General features: G+C 50.2%; 2 protein-coding genes across 5 annotated transcripts in view; one reads left to right on the top strand and one right to left on the bottom strand.

Annotated features, from left to right (window-relative positions):
- MLXIPL (MLX interacting protein like) overlaps nt 1–2,710 on the bottom strand; it is a 43,468-nt gene extending 40,758 nt beyond the window's left edge. The window contains exon 1 of the mRNA XM_028708451.2: nt 2,232–2,710. Coding sequence (XP_028564284.2) covers nt 2,232–2,695 — 464 coding nt within the window. The 5' untranslated portion in view covers nt 2,696–2,710. The remainder of the gene's footprint in view (nt 1–2,231) is intronic.
- A 7,398-nt stretch (nt 2,711–10,108) lies between these two features.
- STX1A (syntaxin 1A) overlaps nt 10,109–24,701 on the top strand; it is a 40,897-nt gene continuing 26,304 nt past the window's right edge. For all 4 annotated transcript variants that reach the window (XR_003703928.2, XM_028708411.2, XM_028708412.2 and 1 more), the window contains exons 1-3: nt 10,109–10,262; nt 20,861–20,938; nt 22,478–22,577. Coding sequence is in view for 3 of the 4 variants with exons in the window: in XM_028708411.2 (XP_028564244.2) it covers nt 10,155–10,262; nt 20,861–20,938; nt 22,478–22,577 (286 nt within the window). In the remaining variant the exon portion in view is untranslated. The remainder of the gene's footprint in view (nt 10,263–20,860; nt 20,939–22,477; nt 22,578–24,701) is intronic.

Genomic DNA, 24,701 nt, shown 5'->3' with positions numbered 1-24,701 from the left:
TACTTATTTCCTTGGCTTGGGGGCCGCATAACTCCATATCCACCAACATTTCTCCAGTGAAAATAGGGATGTCCTAAGGAAAAGCAGGACATTCCAGGATCAAATAAGAAACTGCAGGGACACTTGGAGAGTCTATAGAACTCATGTACATCCATTGATGCCAAATGTTGGAATATTGAGGGCAGATAAAATAATTTTTGTACTTAGGTCCTTCTTGGCATCTGACTGTCCTCTGTGAGAACAGGACTCTGGACTAGATGGGCTGCTGGCCTGATCCAGAAGGCTGTTCTTCTGATGTTCTTGTAGAGTAACAGCGCAATACCACAACAGCAACCAAGGCAGTGGCGTAGCGTGGAGGGGCAGATGGCAAGACTCAGGTGGTGGCAGTGCCCCATCCCAAGGAGCACTCCTGCTCCTCAGTTCCACCCAGCAGCAGCAACGCATGGAGAAGCCGGTTAGGGGGCACAATATTTGCCTTAGGGAGCACAATAGGCCTGGGTGCCAGCAACCCACACTATGCCACTGAGCCAAGGGCCTTCCTGGTCAACCCTGACAGGTGCTAACAGGCAACAAAAATGTTTAAAAAGCACCCCTTTTTAGACACAGGTCAAATGTTCCCTTGTCATGTCACAAGGGCTGGAGACAGAGGATGGCTTATGAAGTACCCACTAATCTAGGTGTGGGGAACCTTTGTTCCTCCCAAGTTTCCTGAGCTGTTGTAGCTCAGCGCTCTCTGGAGGGCCAAAGTCCCACCAAAACCCTAGCCGTTTTGACAAAAGCAGCAAAGGGACGACATCTAAGGCTCACGCATTTCAGCTGGCGTTGGTGGCTAGCCTTGATATGGTCGGGGAGGCAGAGAGCTCAGCCCCTAACTCTGTGTCAGGCTTTGCAGGCGGCATGAAAGAAGAGGGGCTTTCTATCCCCAACAGCAGTCATGTGGCAGAGAGTTCCATAGGCTAATCGTGTGAAGTAGTCCTTTGGGAGTTCCCAGAGGAATCTTACTGCCCCCTGCTGGCAGGTTTGCTCTCAAGACCAGACATGGACTCGCTTGGAAGGTGGACTCTCCTTTGCTGGAGGTTTTCAAGAAGAGGTTGGATGGCCATTCATCAGGGATTCTTCAGCTGTGGTTCCTTCATTGCAGGGGCTTGGATTACATGGATTTGGGGTCCCTTCCAAATCTACAGTTCTGTGATTCTACTGTTCACAACTCCACCCCACCCCAGAGCTTTCAACTCTACAAAGAAGCCCATCCATGTTATACAATCATTCAGAGCTCCGTTGTCTGTACAGCCTAAACTTTCCCCTAGTTTGGGATTTGGGGAGAGTGAGAGAGAAAAGCAAGCTTGGCTAACAGTACAAGATGTATGACAGTGAGAACATTTACCAGTGGGAGCTATTGGCAGACAGGGGCCCCAACTCTGCAATTAATCTGCGCCTGCCCTCCCAGGACATGAAAGGCCTCATAAGAATATAAGAAGTGCCTTGCTGCATCAGGTCAGTGGCCCCATCTAGTCCAGCATCCTGCTCTCACAGTGGCCAACCAGATGCCCCCAAGGGAAGGCTGCAAGCAGGACCTGAGCCCAAGAGCCCTCTCCCCTCCTGCGGTTTCCACCAACCGGCTGCCTCTGACCATAGAGGCAGAGCATAGCCATCGTGGCCAATAGTCATTGATAGCCCCCTCCTCCTCCATGAATTCATCTAATCCTCTTTTAAAGCCATCCAAGTTGGTGGCCTTCACTGCCTCTTGTGGGAGGGAGTTCCATAGTTTAACTAAAGTATCGCTTCTGAACAGTTCCCTCTCCCGGGCGAAGGAGAAACCCGAAAGAACATACGAAGAGCCTGCTAGGATCAGGCCAAAGGGGGCGAATCCTGCCCACCATTCTGTTCTGACAGTGGCCCACCTTTCAGAAACACAGCAGTGGCTCAGTCAGTACAGCATGCGACTCTTAATCTCAAGGTTACAGGTTTGAGCCCCACGTCTGGCAAAAGGACTCCTGCATTGCAGGGAATTGGACTAGGTGACTCTGGGGGTCCCATCTACAATTCTATGGAACTACACCTGCGAAACCCGCAAACAGCATTCGAACACAAGAGCCCTCTTTCCTGTGGTTTCCAGGAGCTTCCTCCAGCCTCAGATATTCCTGAGGACGAGCCAACGAGTAGGCCACCCCAGTTGCACCCCAGACCTGTCAAGAAACAGACTTGGCCACCAGTAGCCACCTGAGACTCACCTGTATGCCAGGCTCATGCACTCAAAGAGCCGAGTGAGGGTGGGGTCGATGCTTGGAGGGGCAGGGGCTTCCTGCTCTGCCTGATGGTGGCGCCGGCGAGGCCCCACGTCGCTGTGCGGAGACGACACCATGAAATGTCCGCTGTGGATGACCTGGGAGCAGGTGGGGTAGCCGGCCCCGGGCCTAGTGCCGCTGGGGACTGGGCTGTCGGAATCGGAATCCGAGTCGTCTCTGGGTCCCATCTGCGGTTCCAGGTAGAGTCCTGAAGAGCCCGGCTGGAGGGATGCCATGGGGAGGGGCAAAGGCCAGCTGGCCCAGAGGGCTCCTTGCAAGCAGCCTCTGCGGTCCAAGCTGGTGCCCCACGTGGGCACCTGGTGACGATGGCGCACCTTAGTTGGCAAAGAGCCCGACCTCTCGCTCCCTCTCCTGCTGCCACCTGCTCTCACCTCCTGTGGCAGCTGCATTTATAGAGCAGCCCGGTTGGCTCCACCTCCTGGTGGGTGGGCACACAAAAAGTTGGGGGGAGTTAACCCCTCGTGGGCTTGGTGCATTCAGAAACGAACAACTGGGAAGAGGCAACTTTCAAAAAGACTCCAGCTAAGTTTGCCAGCTTCTGAATCGCAAAGGCGACCCTCTGGTCTTCTGCCACGATCGGGTGATATGGCACGTTGAGGAAACTGTCCCAGCCATCTTCTCGCTTCAGTTGCTGTATATGTGGGGGGCAGGGACACCCCTCTACACACAGAGAGAGACAGCTGCTGCCAATGAGCTACTCAAACAGGGTTTGTTTGCCTTGGCTGAGAGTATGTGCAGGAGAGGGAATTATACCCAGTGTTTACCCACTGCTAATGTACTCCCCTTCCCAGAGTTCCCAGCGAGCAAACACCGATTAAAGGACAAAAATAAGCAGGAGGAGAGCGACCCGAGTGCAATGCAGCGTCAATGGACATGAAAAGCTGCTCCCCACCCGCAGGAAACAACAACGGAAAGAGCGAACAAGGAGGCTCTTGCAGTCTTTGCGGGGGAAGGCCACAGATGGTGCCTGTGTGTTTGAGCACCCACAGAGGAAAAAAGCAGATTCATAGGAGGACCATAAGAACATAAGGAGAGCATACCCTCCAACATTTCTCGGATGAAAATAGGGATGTCCCATTCCCTATTTTGATAATTTTACTATTTATGCCCCACACATCTTACTGGGTTGCCCCAGCCACTCTGGGCAGATTCCAACATATATCAAAACGCAATAAAACATTAAACATTTTTTAAAAAACACTTCCCTAAACAGGATTGACGGCTCAGGGTTCAGATAACTCCATACCCTCCAGTATTTCTCCAAGGAAAATAGGGACATCCTAAGGAAAAGTGGGACATTCTGGGATCAAATCGGAAACCGGGACAGCTTCTCTAAATCAGGGACATCCCTGGAAAATAGGGACACTTGGAGGATCTGGGAAAGCTTGCTGGATCAGGCCAAAGGGGGCCCATCTAGTCCAGTGTCCTGTTCTCACAGTGGCCAACGAGATGCCTCTCCCCTCCTGTGGTCTCTGGCATTCAGAAGCATTGCAGTCCCTTGACTGTGGAGGCAGAACATAGGCATCACCGCCAGTAGCCATTGATAGCCCTCTCCTCCATGAATTCATCTAATGCTCTTTTAAAGACATCCATGTGGATGACCACCCTGCCTCCAGTGGCAAGGAGTTCCACAGTTTGACTATGTGCTGTGTGAAGAAGTACTTTATTTTATCTCTGCTGAACCTTCCAACATTCCGCGTCATTGGATCTAGTTCTAGTTCTTGGGAGAGGAGGAGGAATATTTTTCTCTATCCACTTTACCCACCATTTTACAGTGTGAACACTGGAGCACATTGTCAACAATTCACAGCAGCCTTCCCCAACCAGGTGGACTCCAGCTGTTCTGGACCACGACTCCCACCAGCCCCCCGGTCATCACAGGGGCACCAAAGATGGGGAAGTCTGCTTGGAAAGCATATGTGAAATTGACAAATCTCCACAAAAACAAGAGGAAGTGATGGTGGATGAAAGCCAGCAAGGCATCTCTGTCAATTACCCTGGGCTTCTGGGCTCAGTACTGAGATGGAGAGATGGCTCAGTACCATACTCCATTTCAACTAAGGGCTTATCCACTTCTCCTGCTGCTCCCCCCCCCTCCCCCAAGAAAACCACTCTTTAGTGCTTAGTTGGACCAAACAGCAATTCCGGTTTCCTCCAGATTAATGTTTGCTCCAATTTAGCACTAAAGAGCAGGTTTTCCCTGGGAAAGGAGCAGGATGGGGGGGAAGGTTTGGAAAGAACGGAACAAGCAGAAGTGTCAACAAGCATATCCTTTTTCAGAAGGAAGAAAGGAAGGAAGCAACATGGATGTTGAAAACGTCTACAAGCACATACAGAGCAATTATATCTTATGCAGGGGTTCGGTCCCAAGGGTTCCACGTTTACACAAAAATCACATCCAGGCAGCGACCATTTTGCACGGGTTCAACTGATGCGCAAATGCCAATGTGAGAGTCATTTTGGACTCAGAAGAGGGCAGAATGGGGGTGGAACGAGGTGGAATAGGCTTATGCATAGCCCGCTGACGTGGGGGGGGGGCAGGAATGCGACCCCCACACAAATCAGGGGTTGCCTGCAAACCCTTGGAGCCACCTCATGGCTAGCAGGTGAGGGGGAGAGAGAGAAAGAATTCCCCCATCCTCCCAGAACCAGAGGGCTCGAGAGCTCTTTTTGCATTGGGGAACCCCAAGTGGATCAGGCATACAGTATATATAACTTTTCGGCTCTCTGTCTTGCTTGCTGGGCAAGGCCCACTCAGCACGCTAGCTCTGGGATGCTCACGTGTGATCTCACGGGAACTCGGACGGTCCCACAATATCTCGCAAGAGCATTCTAGTGCTGCTGCGCTGAGTGGAACTTGGTCCTCTTGCAAGGTAGAGAGCTTAAAAGCTATTTTCATGACAGGTGACCCCAAGCGCATCCGGCACGGAAATAGCTTTCAGGCTCTCCGCCTTGCTTAGATTCCACTTGTGTGATTTCAACCTTGGTTGAATTTGCTCAAATTACATGCGTGCAAGGTGTGGTCATTCCTGTACTTCTTGGCAACAGTCACAAAACTCACCCAATTGCTGGGACAACCAGGTTTAGAAATTGGGTCACCACCAATCAGGCTGTGTATCTGCAATCCAGGGCAAGAATGCCGCCCCATCAGGCTGGCGGTACTGACAAATATTCTGCAATAAGGAGCAGAAGCAAGAAGACATAAATTTCCAGAAGGGCAAATGTTAAGTTGTGGGCGAACATATCAGACGACACAGCGATTCTTCCAAAGCAGCTCTTTATTTGTAAGCTGGAACAGAACTGAACTGAGGAGCTCAGCCAGCCTGCTTATATAGAGCTCCACTAGAATGCAACAGTAACCATTTTCTGTAACTAGTCAATCACTGAACGTCACTTTCGATCCTTCATTTGCATAACTATCTACAGTATCCCCCTGCTGGCCCAGGGTGAGAACTTCAGTACACAACAGCAAAAGTAGTGCTGTTTAGTCTGAAAAAACAACAAGGTCTTGTGGCACCCTAAAGACCATGTCAGGGTTCATATTAGTGGCCTAAAATGCAGCGAGGTGACCCTTGTCCCCCGTTTCAAGTCACATTTGCATGAGGAGGGGTGCAAGGAGGTTTTTGCCCGATGCACATTGCCTGTTTGAGTTCCCCACACCTGCAAACACCCACACCCTGGAACTCCTGTTCACGAAAAGAAAAAGAAATCATTTGAGCATGTGCAATGGCTGTCTCAAATGGGCACACCTCAGCTTAACAGGGAAGTGACAGTGCCTTACATTTTCAAATTGGATGGAAGCTGATTTGAGGGAAGACACATCAAACTGCCGCATTTCTCTAGAAAGTACAAAATAGCTAGGAATTGTGAGCACACATTTTCGAACGCCAGCAGCGGAAGGGTGTTGGAGCTGGAGGAAATGGTTAGATATACACCACCTAATACATTTATGATGGCTTCGCCCAGGGAAAGATAACACAGGGCCCTCCAGATGCTCTGAGACTACAACTCCCAGCAGCCCATGTGGCCAATGGCCAGAGATAATGGGTGTTGTAGTAGTCCAACAACATCTGGAGGGCACCATGTTGTGGGACAGAATCCTGACAAAGTAGAACCTGGGGAGCTCCTCTGGCTTTGATGGCTTCTGGGAGTTGCACCAACATCTGAGGGGGCCATAGGCTTCCCACCCCTGCTCTTAGGCTCCCCAACTGCGGCCAAATATTTTTGCCTCATCAGGGATTGAACCCAGGTTCCTTCTGCATGCAGTATGGAGTCTCCATGTTGTGATCAATGCCTGGCAATAATAATACCTCTCCTCCCTCCTAGCAGTTGTCGTTTCAAAGCAGTTGATAGCTGTGGAACTCCCTGCCACCGGAGGCAGCAATAGCCATCAACCCAGATGGCTTTAAAAGAGGATTAGACAAATTCATGGAGGAGACAACTATCAATGGCTACTAGACATGAGGGCCATGCTCTGCCCCCACACTCAGAGGCAGCAATGCTTCTGAATACTGGAATACTGAATACTGGCTGGAAGCCAGAGAAGGAGAGAAGGCTCTTGGGCTCAGGTCCTGCTTGGCGGTTTCCCACAGGCATCTGGGATGCTGGACTGGATGGGCCACTGCCTTGATCCAGCACACTCTACTTTTTCTGGACTCATGTTCAGGTGTGGGCCAGCTGTCATTGCTGCACCTCGTGGCCACGAGCGCTTGAACCAATTATGAGCTAATTCCTTTCTGCCTGTCCTAAGACTCTGCTGATGTGTCACTGGGAGGATGGATCGGGGAGGGGGGCATGTGGGCCCTGGCAGAGAATGGCGACAGATGGCAAGTGGAGGCACAAAGGAGCATCCGCAAAGCGGAGGGGGCAGCCCTCTGGAGCAGCTGGAGGGGGGGCAGTGGAGAATCAAAGGGAGCCCTCCTTTGTCAAGAAAGCAGGTACAGGGACCTGTCACCCAGGTGAGGGCAAGCGCAGAAGAGGCCTCCTCCAGCAGGCTCCAGGGCTATCATTATGGGTGGTGTTGCCATGGCGCCACGTGAAAACAGACGCCCCCCCCCCCCCCCCGCAAGGCCCTGGGGTTGCGTCAGCAGGACGCACATTGGCTGACTTGGCAAAAGACCAGGCTTGAAAACGTACCCCCTGGCACTGCCAGGCATGTGCCTCTCCCCATCGCCCCTCCACTCCAGCCCCACGTCTCCTAAGCATGGGGCTGCAGGAGGCCAGCCTGGTTGGAAATCAGAATATACAGTTTGGAGACATCTGCTTTGGGAATTTCACCTGCAGATCATAGAATCGTTTAACTTTGGAAGGGACCGCAAAGGTCTTCCTAATGTTGAGTCAGAATCTCCTTCCTTGTAACTTGAATCCACTGCTTCAGGTCCTAGCCAATGGAGCAGGAGAAAGCATGCTTGCTCCATCTTCCCTGGGACAGACCTTCAGATGGCCACAGATGGTTGAATAGGGCATAGCGTGGATTTAAAGCAGGGGTCGGGCACCTCCGCCCTGTGGGTCAAATCTGGCCTGCCAGGCGACTCCATTTGTCCCGCGAGACCATTTGGGGGCAAGCCACACCCACCTGCTACACACCCCACATTACACAGTAGTACCTCGGGTTACATACGCTTCAGGTTACATACGCTTCAGGTTACAGACTCCGCTAACCTATAAATAGTACCTCAGGTTAAGAACTATGCTTCAGGATGAGAACAGAAATCGTGCTCCGGCGGCGCGGGCAGCAGGAGGAGGCCCCATTAGCTAAAGTAGCGCTTCAGGTTAAGAACAGTTTTGGGTTAAGAACGGACATCCAGAACGAATTAAGTACTTAACTCAAGGTACTACTGTACATGACACCAGGTGGGGGGCATGTAAAGGAAAAACTGGGCTTTTGCAGGCACTGCTGACCCTTGCAAAATGCTTGACAAATGGCTGGTTGAGCCAGCTCTTTAAGCTATCTCCCTCTCCCTACACTCCGCCAGTCAGCTTGGAAATGCATCAATCACCTGATGCCATTACGGCATCAGATGATTTGAAGGGTGGCCAGGACCACCCACCTGTCAAAGCAGGGTCCTGTCTACCTGTCCAATTTAGCCCAGGGCATTGGTGGGGGAGAGAAAGATCTGGTCTGTTCTGCATCTGTAATAAATCAATATTTCAGTGTGGCAGCACCTACACTTTGAAAGCTACCAAACAAACAGGATTGTTGTGAAGACGGAAGAAATGAGGACTGCAAAACGTTAAGAACGTTAAGAACACAGGAAGAATGATAGTAAACTAATAATTTGTGGAGGAGAGGGCTATCAATGGCTACTGCCTCCACAGTCAGAGGCAGCAATGCTCCTGAATACCAGCTGATGGGAGACCACAGGAGGGGAGAAGGCTCTTGGGCTAAGGTCCTGCTTACAGGTTTCCCACAGGCATCTATCTGGTTGGCCACTGCGAGGACAGGATGCTGGACTAGATGGGCCACTGGCCTGATCCAGCAGGCTTTTCTTATATCCTTAAGACTAATAAATATATTATCCGCACAGATTCTGCAGGACAGGCTGCTGTACTCTCCGCGACCAGCAGGTGGCAGAACACCAGAGCACATCTTGCTAGCTGTTCCCGAGACGCCGCCGCCGTCTCCCTTCGTGCTCTTTGGGGACATAGATCAGGGAGCGCCATCCCTAGGATTCTCTTGTTGCACTCATGGCAACATGCATGGAAACGAGTCAGGTTATGGGTTGCCAATTTCTCGACCAGCCACTGCCGCTGCGTCTTTCAGCCGTGGCTTGGTGTGGGTAAACGCCAGGCCTGGGGTGCTCTTGACCTCTGGTCAGTTGGCAGCCATAGCTAGGCAGCAACCCAGCTAGTCTCATTTTGTGTCCCCGCAAACAACTCTCTGTTTTTGGCCTTTGACTATGATGATCCATACAATGCATTCAGTTTCCCATTCCAGAAATCCCAGCACTCTGCCTCTGAGCATGTGCAGAGTTGGTTTTTTTATCAGAGGGGAACAGGCTTGTTTTGCAAAGGCAGCTCCTAATGGAGACTGCCAAGGTGGCAGGAGTGGGGAGACTTAAAGATGGAAGCTATTGCTTCTGATCTGACCAAGCCTTGCTGAAATGGGGTTTTGAGAAGGCTGCTGGGTTATTCGCACACAGGGCTTGTGAGAAAACACAACTTAGAATACAGTCATAGAATTGGAGGGTTGGAAGGGACCCCAGGGGTCATCTAGTCCAACCCCCTGCAATTCAGTTTAGGGAAGCAACAATTGCAAAGGCAAGTCACCTTGTTTAACCCCTTCTTTTCCTCCTCCGCCATGCTGACCAAGCTCACCTGCTCACAGTCAAAGTACACATACATATACACATGTACTGTACATGCATGCACACATACACGCATACATACTCACACACGTGTGTTCCTGAGCTTTTAACAGCCACAGAAACTAGCCACAGCTGAAAGCTTTTCCAGGCCTATAAACGACTGCCCCGCCACTCCCGCCGCAAGGCAGGTTCCTCTTTCAGGCTCTCTGAAGCTTAAAAAAATAAGCTGGGGCCCATTGAACCAGACGGGGCTTGCTACAAATTAAACCTGTCGAGGAACTGAGCGTGCTTCTGAGCATGTAGGGAGTGCAGGCGCCTCGCGCAGCTGGAGATCCGCCTAAGAAGGCGGGGCGGTGTTCCATTTCTCCCAAAGCGACTGTAGAGTTAGGTGGGGGCTTCGCGCGGCTCGGGCACCTTCGGGGGTGGCTCCGTCGCGGGTGGGCGGCGACGCGGAGGCGGCCGTAGCGGAGTGGGCGGACGGACAGACAGACAGGCGGGCGGCCGCTCCCCGCTCCCCTCCCTCCTGCTCGGGCTCCCGCGCATGTGCCGCCCCCCCCCCCCGCCGTCGCGGCTTGCTGCTCCTCCCTCGATCGCCGCCCAAGAGAGCGGAGCCGGAGCCATGAAGGATCGGACGCAGGAGCTGCGCACGGTGAGTCCCGTCGAGGAAGGGGCCGCGGGAGGGAGATGGGGTGGAGCCCCATCACAAGGCTAACAGGTAGGGGTCCCATCCAACCGTGGCCCCTCCAGCCTTGCCCCCCCAATTTGAAGCTGAGCGAACCTCCCCGTCGAAAACGGAGCCAGCGTAGAACCGGAGGGGGACGACAGCGATCCCTCGTCTCTCCATAGGGCGGTGCCGTCCATGGATGCGTACGGCGGGGGTCGTGGAACATGTTGCCCCCCTCTCAACTCTCCAGGGAACGGACGACAAGGCTGTGCCCGCTCCTCGCGCCTCCATATCGCCTTGTTGATTCGTGGGTGTGGGGTGGAGAGATAGGGGGCTGGCTGGAGGGATCGCCCCAGTTCTGATCTGCAGGAACAAGGGCTGCATCTCGGGTGCGGATCTGGTCTTCAACCCCGTGGAATTGGGAATGATGAGGCAAACTGCCCTACGCCCGCCATCTCTTTTGAATTCTCTTGGGGGTGTATGTGGGGGGTTGACGAAGATTAGACCCCGTCCTCCTCCTAGGGACGTAGCAGCGCGCATCTCTGGGACGTGCGGCGTCAGAGGGGAGAGGGGGCTCCTGAGCATCGGCAGAGTGCCTGCTCTATCACCTTGAGGGCGTGGGGTGAGCCAGGCTCTGGTGATCCTGTTGGCCACCACAGCCCCAAAGGGAAAGGTTGCTAATGGGGAGCCCCATCGATGGGGCGAGCTGGGGTGACTTTTCTTTCCGGGGGGGTGGGCCTTTTACTCACAAATAGAGGCTCTTTCTGTCTTCACGGGGGTGGGGGCTTTGCTCCCGGGGAAGGGAGCTCAGGAGCGCAGCCTTAACATGGCTGTTCTTTACTAAGGGGGCTGCTTAAATTCTGCCAGCTTGTTTCAAGCACCTAATTGTATAATTGTTTAACTGATTTTGGTTGGAAGCCGTAACTTTTTTGAATGACGAGAAGGGAGCCGTGGTATGTTGTTTTCCCAAGCGGAATTTTCTTCCTGTGCTTTTTTGCCTCTGGCAGCCACAGGCATCTCAGGTGACTGCCCTCCTGGTCTTTGACTGCCTAAAAAGGATCCTGTTTGAGCCAATGCAAAACTTTGTTGTTTTTGTTGTCGTTCCTGTAATTTGGGGATGGGAGACTGTGGATGCTAGACTCCAACTCCCATCAACCCCAGGCAGGGAGGATGATGGGAGTTGGAGCCCAACGATGGGGGGGGGGGACTACAGATGTCCCCCCTACCCTTGCTGTAATGCACAGCAAATTTCTCCAGGGCAGGCAGGGGCAAAGATTGAAATGGAGACCTGAGACTCTCTGCATGCTTGAGGGCTAGCACCTTAAAAGTCACCTGTTGAGCATGCAACACCTGTTGCTACCGTGCAACACTCTGTGGCTTCCTTATGAGTAAGGTTGGTTGTGGATTTAAGGAAGGGGTGGTCTGGGTATGGATTCAGGACGTTGTTGCTTCTTTTGGAGAAGCTAAGACAACCTACCCACTTTCCAGTGAGACGGAAGTCCTGACATTTGTGGGTTTGGCTGCATTCTGATGGCCCCAAAGAATTGTCAGATTGTAGAGTTTGAAGGGACCACAAGGGTCATCTCAGTCCATCCGCCTGCAATGCAGCTATCTTTTTGCCCAACGTGGGGCTCGAACCCAGAACACTGCGATGAAGAGCCTCGTGCTTTACCATCTGAGCTATCCAGGCTCAGCATAGGCCAGCGGTTAGAGCGCCTGCTTTGCATGCAGAAGGTCCCAGGTTCAACCCTTGGCGTCTCCGGGTATGGACAGATGCCAGCCCAACATCCTAGTGAGATGCTGATGGTCAGTGTGGACCAAGGTTTCCTGGGATAGATCAGTTGGCAGAGCATGAGACTCTTAATCCCAAGGTCTCAAGAGTTGTGGGCTCCAGCCCCACATTGGGGGGAAAGATTCCTGCATGGTTGGACTAGATCATGGGTAGGCAAACTAAGGCCCGGGGGCTGGATCCGGCCCAATCGCCTTCTAAATCCGGCCCACAGACGGTCCGGGAATCAGCGTGTTTTTACATGAGTAGAATATGCCATTTTATTTAAAATGCATCTCTGGGTTGTTTGTGGGGCATAGGAATTCGTTCACCCCCCCCAATAGCCCCCCCACAAGGTCTGAGGGACAGTGGACCGCCCCCCTGCTGAAAAAGTTTGCTGACCCTTGGACTAGATGGTCCCTTCCAACTCTGACTTTCTGTGACTTCACACCACATGACTCCCCTGTGCCCTCCAGGTGTTCTTGAACTACAGCTCCCATGAGCCCCCGCTTCCCCATCCGTGATGCAGACAGCGCTGACCTCCGTGGTCCAATGACTGCCTGACTCAGCAAGGCATTCCAACAGAGGTGCATAAACCCACGAGCCATAAGGAAAGACTGCTGGATCAGGCCAATGGCCCATCTAGTCCAGCATCCTGTTCTCATAGCAGCCAACCAAAATGAAGACCATAAGCAGGACGAAGCATTGCCGCTTCTGACCATGGAGGCAGAGTATAGTCATTGTGGCTAGTAGCCATCGATAGCCTTCTCCTTCTCCATGAATTTGTCTAATCCTCTTTTAAAGCCGTCTAGGTTGGTAGCCATCACTGGCTCCTGTGGCAGGGAGTTCCGTAGTTTAACTATGTGCTGGGTGAAGAAGTCCTTTCTTTTATCTGTCTGAAATCTTCCCGCACATTAGAGGATTCTTGTTTTTGAGGATGGGCCAAGATTCGGGAGTCTCTGGCAGGGATCTTGGCTAGATGGGTTTGAGGGTCTTCTTTTGTACAAATCATCCTTGACTCACAGATGCTGGCTTCTGTAAAAGAGGTCATGGCTGCTTTTACGGTATTTCTCATACAAATATTGAGGCACGGGGGTCACTGAGCGCCACTGTCATATGCAAATATCTGGCTCATTTAAGACTATAGAGAACCTTTAGTCTCCGTGATGGAACTCGCAGGTGGAGAATACTTTTATAAATCTTTGTTATTTGCGAAGGGAATCTTCGTGTGAGTTAATATTTTATTGACCCTTTAGAGCTGTGCAGTATCCTTGCACTTTTGTCCTTCTAAGCTGTGACGCTTTTATGGTTTATATTTTTGATTCCTTTGTTTTCTTCTCCTCATTGCTCTTATTTTAATCTTTCAGTTTGCAGTGCGCCTCCCTAGGAGAATCAGGGGCCCTCCCTGCTGCCTTCCCTTCCCAAGTGGCTTTAAACAAACCCCAGTTGCTGTCTACTCTTCTGTGCTCCAGCCCTTCCATTCATCCAGAATAAATTTCTGCTGTGGAACGGAAAAGCCACAACTTGCTTCGAGCAAGGCCTGAGGGGGAGGAGACTGTGAGAGCATGTTGGTTGTGGCATGTTGATCGAGGAATGAAGCTTCGTAGTAATGAGGCATCCCAGAAAATGAGCAAGGCTTTTTCAACTCCGGGGAAGGAGGTCTCTGCTTGGCTAAAGGTGAACCAGAGGGCACCTGAGGGTCCAGCTTCAGCCTTCGTCACCTTTTGCGGCCTGCAGACTTCCCAGGAAATAACATAAGAATCTACTGGAATCAGGCCCGTGGCCCATGTAGTCCAGCACACAATTCTCACCTTGGCTGGCCAGATGTCCTAATGCAAACCCCACAAGCAGAGTTTGAGCCCGATAGCCTTCTCCCCTCCTTTGGTTTCTAGCAACTGGTTCTCCAAAACGTCATGGAGGCAGAGCAAAGCCAGTCCTGGCCTAGTAACCCTCAGTAACCCTCTCCCACACAAATCTGCCCAGTCCTCCTTTAAAGCCAACCATGTTGGTGGCTATCGATGCCTCCTGTGGCAGTGAGTTCCATAGTTCAACTAAAAAGGTACTTCAGTCTGTCCTCAGCCTCCAGCTTCCAAGGCATGTTCATGCATTCCAGTGTTATGAGAGAGGGAGAAGAGCTTTTCTCTATGCACTTTCTCCACGCCAGGCATAATTTTATAAGTGTCTTATCATATTGCCTCAGATGCTGCAACCTGTCATCACAGGGGAGACCCTCACTTGCCTATCAGGCATGGCCAAACTTGGCCCTCCAGCTGTTTTGGGACTACAATTCCCATCATGCCTGACCACTGGTCCTGTTAGCTAGGGATGATGGGAGTTGTAGTCCCAAAACATCTGGAGGGTGGAGTTTGGCCATGCTCTAGGTCTAGGTCATTGTAGCTGCTCTTCTCTTAACCCTTTCCAGCTCTACAATATCCTTTTCAAGGGGTGGCAGCCAGAGAGGTTTCCCTTGTGTCACCGTGTGCCTTTAGGTAGCCTTTGGCACCTCGCAGGTGGAAAATGTGGAAAGTTATGGAAAATATTCTTCCTTTGTTTGCCTGCCTGCTCTTGGCTTACAGGGGTAGACTGCCTTTGCACATGGTGGCTCTGCTCTTTGTTGCCGCCTAATGGGTCTGGAGTGGTGAGCGCCGCTTTGCACGGACACCTGCGTGATCTGGGACTCTGCTATTGCTGCCAGCGATGAGTTCAAAACGTTCGCTGGCCGCTGGCTTCGTGACTTGCTGTGCGTCTCCTCGGGGAGAGCAGATGCTTGACCTTTGCTCCGCGTCTAATGGGACCGGGTTGGCTTGTTTGAAAAAAAGCCCGTTAACTGGGCTAATTGGCCAGCTCTGCCTCCTTTCCTTTGGGGTGTGCTATTCTTAGCCCGGGCTGCTCAGCAAGTCGACTGTTCCCTTTCGGCTGCTGTGCCAAATGTCCCCCTCGAAAGCAGCGCAGCTGAAGAACCTGGAAAGCAAAGGGGAGACGTAAGGAGAGATAAATGGACCACTCCTGGCAGCCTCCCCACCCCTTGCACGCCAGGCTGGATGCCAATGATTCCAGCAGGAATTTGTGGTTGCTTCTCGGCTGGTTTCAAAGTGAGGAGGTGCATTTTCAAAGGCTTGTTTATTATGCATCTTATAAAATGTATACACACCACTTGATTGTGTAAAAAACCCCAACAACCCACCTCAAAGTGGTTTGCAAAAAAAGATAAAAGAAAATTGAGGGGGGAAATACAGTATTTCAAAACATACAAAAAGTTAAATTACTGAAATAAGGTTAAAATTCATATCAGCATTTCTAAGCATATGGGTAAAGGTAAAGGGACCCCTAACAGTTAAGTCCAGTCACGAACGACTCTGGGGTTGCGGCGCTCATCTCGCTTTACAGGCCAAGGGAGCCAGCGTTTGTCCGCTCCGCAGTCAGTTTTTCCGGGTCATGTGGCCAGCATGACTAAGCCACTTCTGGCGCAACGGAACACCGACACCAGAGCAGCGCACGGAAATGCCGTTTACCTTCCTGCCGGAGCGGTACCCATTTATCTACTTGCACTGGCATGCTTTCGAACTGCTAGGTTGGCAGGAGCAGGGACCGAGCAACGGGAGCTCACCCCGTCGCAGGGATTCGAACCGCCGACCTTCTGATTGGCAAATCCTAGGCTCTGTGGTTTAACCCACAGCGCCACTCACATCCCTAAGCATATGGGTAGGTTTGCCTAAACAGGAATGTTTTTAGCAGGCGCTGAACAGAATATAGTGAAGGCGCTTGCCTGATGTCAAGAGGCAGAGAGTTCCGAAGGATAGGTTCTGCCATACTAAATGATTGAATTCTTACAAAATCGGAACAAGTGTCCTGTGGCACTTGTAACAGGGCCAGCTCTGCCAGTTTAAGTGGCCGAGTAGGCAGAAGTGGGGTAAGGCAATGTCGTAGGTAAACTGCTCCCAAGTTGTCATGGGTTTTATATACTAATAGTAACACCTTGAACTTAGACTCATAGGAGATCTGCAACTGGTATAGATCTCTGAGCACAGGAGTTATCATCTTCTTCTTCTTTGGCGATCACTCATAGCCGAGTAAGATTGTCTTCCATAAACACGGTTTTAACAGTGAGTCCGTAAGTGACTGTGGAGGCCAATTCTGGATCCACACGTCCTCCACAGTGGGGACATTGGTTTCCGGGTGGGAGTTGATCACGGTGTGGATTTGCCAAGCTTGCCTCCCTCTCAACACATTTTCCCCTTGCATCCTCAGTTTGAGCATCTTCAAAGCCCATGACACCTTTAGTAAAGGAACAGGAGTTATATGCTGACAAGAACTCACCCCTGTTTGTGCTGAATGCTGCAGCACAATTGCTAACAGCAGCTTCCGGAATCAAGCACGAGGGAGGCCCCACATAGAGGGTTTCATGTCTCTTTGAATCTGTGTCCAATATTCGTTCCAGATTCAAGGTCTTTTTTCTGGATTTGCTTTCTTTGCTTACTCCCCCATCCCCCCGAGCACCCAGATAAGGTCATTGTCAAAGTCTTGCTGCAGTCTAGCCAGTGTTTTCTGCAATGTGGTGGTTTTCTTCCCATCACCTCTTTAAAAAAAAATTATTGGAACACCAGCCTGTCTGGTATGGACACACACACCAAATGCTTGTGAGATTATTTTTTTTTACACACACACACACACACTGGACTCCTGTGTGTTTAAGTAAACTGTTTCCAAGTGCTGGCCATTTTATTGGTTATTAATCACACTTGGGGGGGTATGCCTCTGTCAGTTTCTCTTCTCACCAGGGGGTGGGGTTAATTAGGGATTTCCTTATATTTTTCATTTTTAAAATGGGAGAAATAGTGCTATTTAGTTATTTTTTCAAAAAAAAGAAAAGAAAAGAGAACATGAATGCAGGGAAGCAAGTACTGTAATTAACTCCCCCCCCCCCCCCCACCGGTGGGAACTGAAACTGACAATAACCCAGTTTGCATATCACAGTAAACCCTAGACAATGATTGACTGTAACTGCACTAATCTGGGCTGTTTCCTCCTCCCTACTAGCACACAGATCTGCAATCCCTGGCATTGTTTTATGTTCAGACTGGGGATCAGGGTTTGTTTTGTGCCAAAGAAACCACAGTCTGTAGCCAGCCTGTCTCTGACAGTGGAAGCAAATTGTGGCTATTGTGGCAAGTAGCTATGGGTGGCCTCATCCTCTGTGAATTTGTCTAATCGTCTTTTGAAGCTGTCCAAGTTGGTTGTCAGTCCTCCATCCCGGGGCAGTGAGTTCCACCGTTTAACCATGCACTGCCTGAAGAAGTACTTCATTTTCTCTGCCCGAAATCTTCCAGCATTCATGCAGAGAATGTTCTCCCCATCTCCCTTCTCCATGAACCATGCATAATTTTGGATGCAAGGGGCTTCTTGGCAATGAAGTGCGCTCTCTCTCTCTCTTTGGGGGGGGGTGGTCTTGTCTCCTGTGTGCCACATAGGAGGGTCTTGGCAGCTGCTGTTTGTGGAAAAAGGCCCCGGTTTGAAACAATAGCAGATAAAAAGGGCATAATAGAAGAGGTGGAATTAATTGCAGGGCGGGGGGTGGAGACTCTGGGAGTGCAGGTGTGTTTTCCATAGTGGTGTCGAACGAGGGGTGGCTGCTGTTCCAGGCGCGTGAGGATTGAGCCCGCCCACCCATTTGCAAACACCCACCCATCCTCTCAAAGCGTACCTAGTTCCAAGGATCCTAGCTTAGCTGATGTTCCTCTGCATTCATTATTTTGGATGCTTTCCAGAACTTTGTTTTTAGGTGTCACACTTGTCAAATTCGTTTTATTTTTATTTACTTTCTAAGTATGCACCCTGCCTTTCAGCATCCGAGCTTTCAAGGCTGGGGTGTTTGGAGGGGAGTCAGACGGGGAGAAAGGGGGTGGTCTCAGCCACACAGCATGATCTGGGAGGGTTTAGGGTTCATATATATTATGTATAGTCTTTAGGGATGCTGGTGGCGCTGTGGTTTAAACCACTGTGCTTCTTGGTCTTGCCGATCCGAAGGTTGGCTTTTCTATTCCCCACGACCGAGTGAACTCCCGTTGCTCTGTCCCAGCACCTGCCAACCTAGCAGTTCGAAAGCACACCAGCACAAGTAGATAAACCGCTGTGGCAGGAAGGTAGCATTTTCGTGCACTCTGGCTTACATCACGGTGTCCCGTTGCGCCAGAAGCAGTTTAGTCATGCTGGCCACATGACCCGGAAAACTGTCTAGACAAACGCCACCTCCTTCAGCCTGAAAGCGAGACGAGCGCCACAACCCCATAGTCGCCTTTGACTGGACTTAGCCACCCAGGGGTCCTTTACCTTTACCTTTTTATATTATGTATAATCTTATGGATTGTTGTTGATATGCACTCTGGCATTATGCGTTGGGAAATGACAACGGACATTATAATCCCTGGCATCTCCAGGTAAAGGCAAGTGACCTGTGCATGCTTGCTCAGTCTGCTGTACAATAGGTGCTGCTGCTACCTGTTCATAGAATTGTAGACTTGGAATGGACCCTCAAGGCTGGTGAGGGGCGGGGCCTAAGAAGAGAGGGTGTGGCTTGGAGGGTGTCCCAAGGAAACTATGGACTGTATTTGGCACTTGCTTATTATAAGCTTGGGACGCGGGTGGCGCTGTGGATTAAACCACAGAATTTAGGACTTGCCAATCAGAAGGTCAGCGGTTCGAATCCCTGCGACGGGGTGAGCTCCCGTTGCTCGGTCCCTGCTCCTGCCAACCTAGCAGTTCAAAAGCACGTCAAAGTGCAAGTAGATAAATAGGTACCGCTCCAGCGGGAAGGTAAACGCTGTTTCTGTGCACTGCTCTGGTTCGCCAGAAGCGGCTTAGTCATGCTGGCCACATGACCCGGAAGCTGTACGCCGGCTCCCTCGGCCAATAAAGCGAGATGAGCGCCGCAACCCCAGAGTCGGCCACGACTGGACCTAATGGTCAGGGGTCCCTTTACCCTTTACCTATTATAAGCTTGGCCATTGTATAACCCCATTACTATCATTAATCTCGCTCTGTGTGTTTCTTTATTTTGAACAAAATTCTTTTCTGGCTCTACTTTTACATTTTCAAAAATGTAAATGATCGTGTGTTACCTCTAAGGGAGCAATGCTAATTAAAAAAAATTAAAAGGGGGGGGGGACATTTTGGCAACTCCTGCCCCCAATAAAGCACTAATCTATACTTTTGTTTCAGGGTTGTTGTTGTTTTTTGACATTTCATGGGTAGTAATAGGGATTTGTGGTTAAAATGAACAAGTGCATAGTGCTTGATTAATTATTGTTGTTGTTTTTTTTGAAACAATAAAAATAATAATCAAGAATTGCTTGCAAGTTATTCTTCCTCAAACTGGACCTTCCCCACCAACATTTATAGGTGAAATGTTTATAGGTGAAAATGGAACAGCACAGCAAGATGAACATATTGGGGGGGGGGTATCCCATATCCCTGATGGGGTCTATTGCAATTCTGCTTGCATTGTGCAGAAGAAGAGCAATGATTTATTAGTGCTTGGGAGCTGCCTGTCTGGAAACGGCTGCTGTCTGCGCTGAGAGTAGTTGCATGAACGATGGGCACTCAGTGCAGAGGTGCAGTGGATGATGCCCTCCCCCCACAGGAAGCGAATTGAAAAGAGGAGGCAAGCCCAGAGCAGAGACTCCTGCAGAGTCACAGCCGGCGACCTCTGCTGTGAATTACTAATTTGGGCCTGTGAGAGCCTTTAGCTTTTTGTTTCCCCATTTGATGATGGTGCATCTAATGTGTCGAAATGGTTAGGATACTAGCTTGCACGGTATTTTCTGCAGAACATCTGCTTTCCATAAAGAAGGATGCAAGTTCAGACCCCAGGGCCATCTCCAAGGGCTGGAACTGGAGAGGAAACCCTGGAGAGCTACTGCCACTCAGTATGGACGATAGTGAGCAAAATAGGCCAGTGGGTCAGCTCAGCATAAAGCACCTGTTAATAATAATAATAATAATAATAATAATAATAATAATAATAAATTTTATTTATATCTCGCCCTCTCGGGCTCAGAGCGGCTAACATCAAATGTATAACACATTAACATAAAATCAGACAATGAATTAAAATACATCCTCAAATCAGATCAGGATCAGAATAAATGTTCCTGTTTAAATCAGCCTTTTATTCAGCTCCATGAGGACTGGAATCTTGCATTGTTTTTAATGAAAGGAGCAGAGCATTAGACTGGATCACTGGTTCCCAAAGTGGGTGGTACTGCCCCCTGTGGGGGACAGTGGGATTACTACATTGATTGCTATATACCTGTACTGTATATGGACATTTCCAGCACAATCTCAATATGTACTTGTAGCTTAGTAAAGAACACCTTTTGTTCGGTAAACTAGATGTTTGTGACCAAAATATTGCTGCTGAGAGGCAAGGTGACAGCAGGGGGCGCTGGCGGTGTAAATGACTCAGACTTTGAGAAGTTGGCATCGATGGGTCAAGGTAACCAATGTTGCTGAATTAATTAAATACTGTAGTTGGATTTTGAAGAAATGTGCAATTAATTGTTGCTGAATTTTAGTGTGGTGTTATCTTCCTTATTGGGTTGTGCAAACTGCTGTTCTGAAGGGTCTTTTTGTGGAGTGGGTAGGGGGCACTGGGGATGAGTCCTTGAAAACAAGGGCGCCGTGGCACAAAAAAGTTTGGGAACCCCTGGTCTTGGTGGTCTCCAAAGACGTCGGCAAGGTGCAAAATCCCAGGGGTTTCTCTCCTTCAGAAGTCTGTCCAAGAGGGTTTCTTTCATTCAGGGCATTTCATGTCTTCCAGGCTAAGGACAGCGACGATGACGATGACGTCACTGTCGGAGTGGATCGGGACCGCTTCATGGACGAGTTTTTTGAGCAGGTGAGAAACCCTGTTTAGTTGCACGAATTTGTCAGAGAGTCAATTCTTTGGCCTCTTCCTGCAAGTTCCTCTCCCCCACTAATCGCCCCTTTGCTTCTTCTTTGAGCAACTAGATACATTTTCGGCGTGGGGGGGGGGGTTGCACCTGGCAGCTTGAGTCCTGTGCAGATCATTGGGGAACAGTTGTGGAGAAGTGGGAAACCTTTTCGGTTTATACGGCTGTGTATAGATATTTTACAGCATTGAAAACATTCAAAAGTTAAAAACAGACTTCAGTTAGCCGTTACAGAAGGTTGTACTCTTAATTGCCTCCATAGGCCCAGTGGAATAGAAAAGTTAGGGTTAGTTGACATGGAAGGCACCTGCTGAATCTCTAGTGGCATGGCATTCCACAGGAATGGGCCAGTGTTGTGAACAGCCCTGAGATCTACAGTTGAAGGGCAGTACAGTGGTGCCCCGCAAGACAAATGCCTCGCAAGACGAAAAACTCGCTAGACGAAAGGGTTTTCCGTTTTTTGAGTCGTTCCGCAAGACGAATTTCCCTATGGGCTTGCTTCACAAGTCTTGCGAGTTCTTGCGAGTTTGTTTCCTTTTTCTTAAAGCCACTAAGCCGCTAAGCTGCTAATAGCCGTGCTTCGCAAGACGAAAAAACCACAAGACGAAGAGACTCGCGGAACGGATTAATTTCGTCTTGCGAGGCACCACTGTACAAAGATTTTCAAATAATAATAATAGTAAGAATAGTAAGAATAGTAATAGTTTATTTATACCCCACCCATCTGGCTGGGTTTCCCTAGCCACTCTGGGCAGCTCCCAACAGAATATTAATAATAATAATAATAATAATAATAATAATAATAATAATAATAATAATAATAAAGTGACAAAATATCAAACATTAAAACATCAAGCATTAAAAAGGTTTCATTGCTGTCAAATGAGCCTCACCAATTCCAGGGAACAACGTTCCTGCAGAGATTCTCAGGGATTGAATTGGGATCAGTGGCGTAGCGTGGGTTGTCAGCACCCGGGGCAAGGCAAGTAATTTGCGCCCCCTAACCCGTGGATTTGCGCCCCCTAACCCGTGGATTTGCGCCCCCTAACCCGTGGATTTGCGCCCCCTAACCTGTGGATTTGCCCTAACCCCAGATGTTGCGCCCGGTGCGGCCGGCCCCCCCTGCACCCCCCACGCTACGCCACTGATTGGGATAGAAGATTTCAGGCAGTCCCTGGAGTAATTCTTAACTGAATTCAGTAGTGCTTATTCCCATACAAGCTGAGTTAAGACTGAAGGCTCAGCTGGGGCCTCCTCCCTGGTTGCTGTGGGATGAAACCAGAGGCCTGCTTTTTAAAGAGAACTATGAAGTCAGGGGAGCACTAGCAGCTTGTTGAGGGCTTTCAAAATTAAAACAGGGACTTTGAAGAAGGCCTTGTGGTAAATCCTTATTTTGGCGATGCCGGGGTTTGATGTTGGAAGATGCCCTTGTCAAAAGCCAGGGCGTTCCAAGCTCTCTGCTCACTCTGGCCTCCTTCCTCCAGGTGGAAGAGATCCGAGGGTTCATCGACAAGATCGCGGAGAATGTGGAAGAGGTGAAGCGGAAGCACAGTGCCATCCTTGCGGCCCCGAACCCCGACGAGAGTGAGTAAGGCTGCCTTGCCTCTTCTTGGCTGAGGTGGGGGGGGGGTAGCTTTTGCCAGTGGATGGGGGCAGATGTCTCCGCTCAACAGTGAATCTTTGTTTCATGAAAACAAGCCCCTTTACTACAGCTCAAGTTGCGACCATAGAATCATAAGAGTTGGAAGGTACCTCCAAGGTCATTTAGCTCAACCCCCTGCAAAAGCAAGACCCCCTGACAGATGGCCACCCAACCTCTGCTTAAACCTCCAATGAAGGAGAGACCACCACCTTTTGTTTTGCAGGGTGGCACTTTCCCTTTAAACCAGGTGGGGAAGGAGCTCTGTTGGTTAGCTCAGTTGGTTAGTGTCAACATGCAGAGGACCAGGAGGGTCAAAGCCAGGGCACACTATCAGCAGATCAAACTGCTCACACAGAATAGGCTTGAGGCTTGTGAAAGCATACTACAACTACAGATTTATTAATCATAAATCAGGACGAAAAAACATGTCGTCTCTCTCTCTCTCGTCTTCTCAGAGAGAACGGGAAAAAGCAAAAGCTATACACACAACGGAAGTTCCCAGCAAGCTCTGCTGGAATGTAAACAGGCATGTGACACGCAACAGTTCCACATGTCTGCTCCTTAAGGTGGAATGGAAATCTCAACAGTTAGAGCATGGTGGTGATAATACCAAGGTTGCAGGTTCGATCCCTGTACGGGACAACTGCCTATTCCTGCATTGCAGGGAGTTGGACTGGATGATCTTCAGGGTCCCTTCCAGCTCTGAAATTCAGTGGTTCTATGGTTTCCATTTTGTAGGGGGGTGGTCCACTCCCTGCTAGAAGCTCTAGTTACTCAGGTTACCCACCACCACCACAAAAAAGACTTACCCCTCACTTCTTTGCATAAGGCATCGGCAGCGGGGGGTGTCTCTTGTCAGGTTTTGCTGCCCCGTGTGGATCTCTGTGACTTGTTTAACCCCGGCCCTCCAAACAATTGAGCGTTCTCTCCTGTGGCAGGCTGGGGCGCTGCATAAATATCAATTAACTCCCTCGCCTGTGAGCGCATTAGGGGAAAGTGCTCAGCAATTAGCTGCGCCTTAATTTAGCCAGTGGAGAGGGAGCGTGACACTCCTGTGGGTCTAGCAGGGGGCCTGCTAGTGCCACCATGCCAGGCGTTACAGGTGGCGCTGGAAGGGCAGGCCAGGATCAGATTTCCTGCCCGACCCAGGATGCCAATCCAGCTGGCCGGGATGCAATCGGAACAGTTGCTTAGCAAAGGGTGGAAGGGATGAGGGAGAGGGGGTACCATTGAGGGGCACCCCAGGGTTATTTGGCATATTCATGGGCATTCGATGCAAGGAGTGGCTCCTCCCAACGACCTGTCTATTGAGCATGCACAAAAAGTTTGTGGAGGTCAGACTGTCCCCACTCTGTACTGAGCATTTAAGAACATAATTTGAGCCTTCTGGATCAGGCCAGAGGGAGCACATGTAGCCTAGCATCCTGTTCTCACAGTGGCCAACCAGAAACCTGCAAGTGAGATCCAGTCACAGGAGCTCTCTCCCCCTGCCCTCCCCTCCCCTCCTATGTTTTCCAACAACTGGTGTTCAAGAAGCAACATTGCGGAGGCAGAGTTAGCAGTCCTGGCCGATAGCCATCAATAGCCCTCTCCTCCATGAATTTGTCCAAACTTTTGAGCACAGTTGAGCTATGAAAAGTCCTTTTTAAAAAATCTGTCCTGAATCTCCCAACATTCCAGTTCATTGGATGTCTAAATGTTCAAGTGTTATGAGAGAGGGAGGGAAAACTTTTCCCTATCCGCCTTCTCCATGCCATGCATAATTTTATAAACTCCTAACGTGTTGACTCTTAGCAAACTCTAACCTAAATCGTCCTAACGCTGCAACCTTTCCTTCATAGGGGAGTCGCTCCACCCCCTTGATCATGGTGGTTGCCCTTTTCTGAATGTTTTCCAACACCGGATTAGTGATTCCACAGGGGGTCTTCATCCTACATCATTCTGATTTGCTTCCAGGGTGTTTATGCATCTTCTCATTAATCCCTTGTTTGTCCCACACTTTCCGGCACATTTCCCCTGTCACTTTCCTAACTGCAAAAAGTTCAGTGTGGTTGAAGTGGATTTGT

This window comes from Podarcis muralis, chromosome 15 (assembly GCF_964188315.1).
Source record: "Podarcis muralis chromosome 15, rPodMur119.hap1.1, whole genome shotgun sequence".
Classification (NCBI taxonomy): Eukaryota; Metazoa; Chordata; class Lepidosauria; order Squamata; family Lacertidae; genus Podarcis; species Podarcis muralis.
Note: the sequence above shows the minus strand (reverse complement) of the source record. Positions and strands in the feature narration are given on the sequence as shown.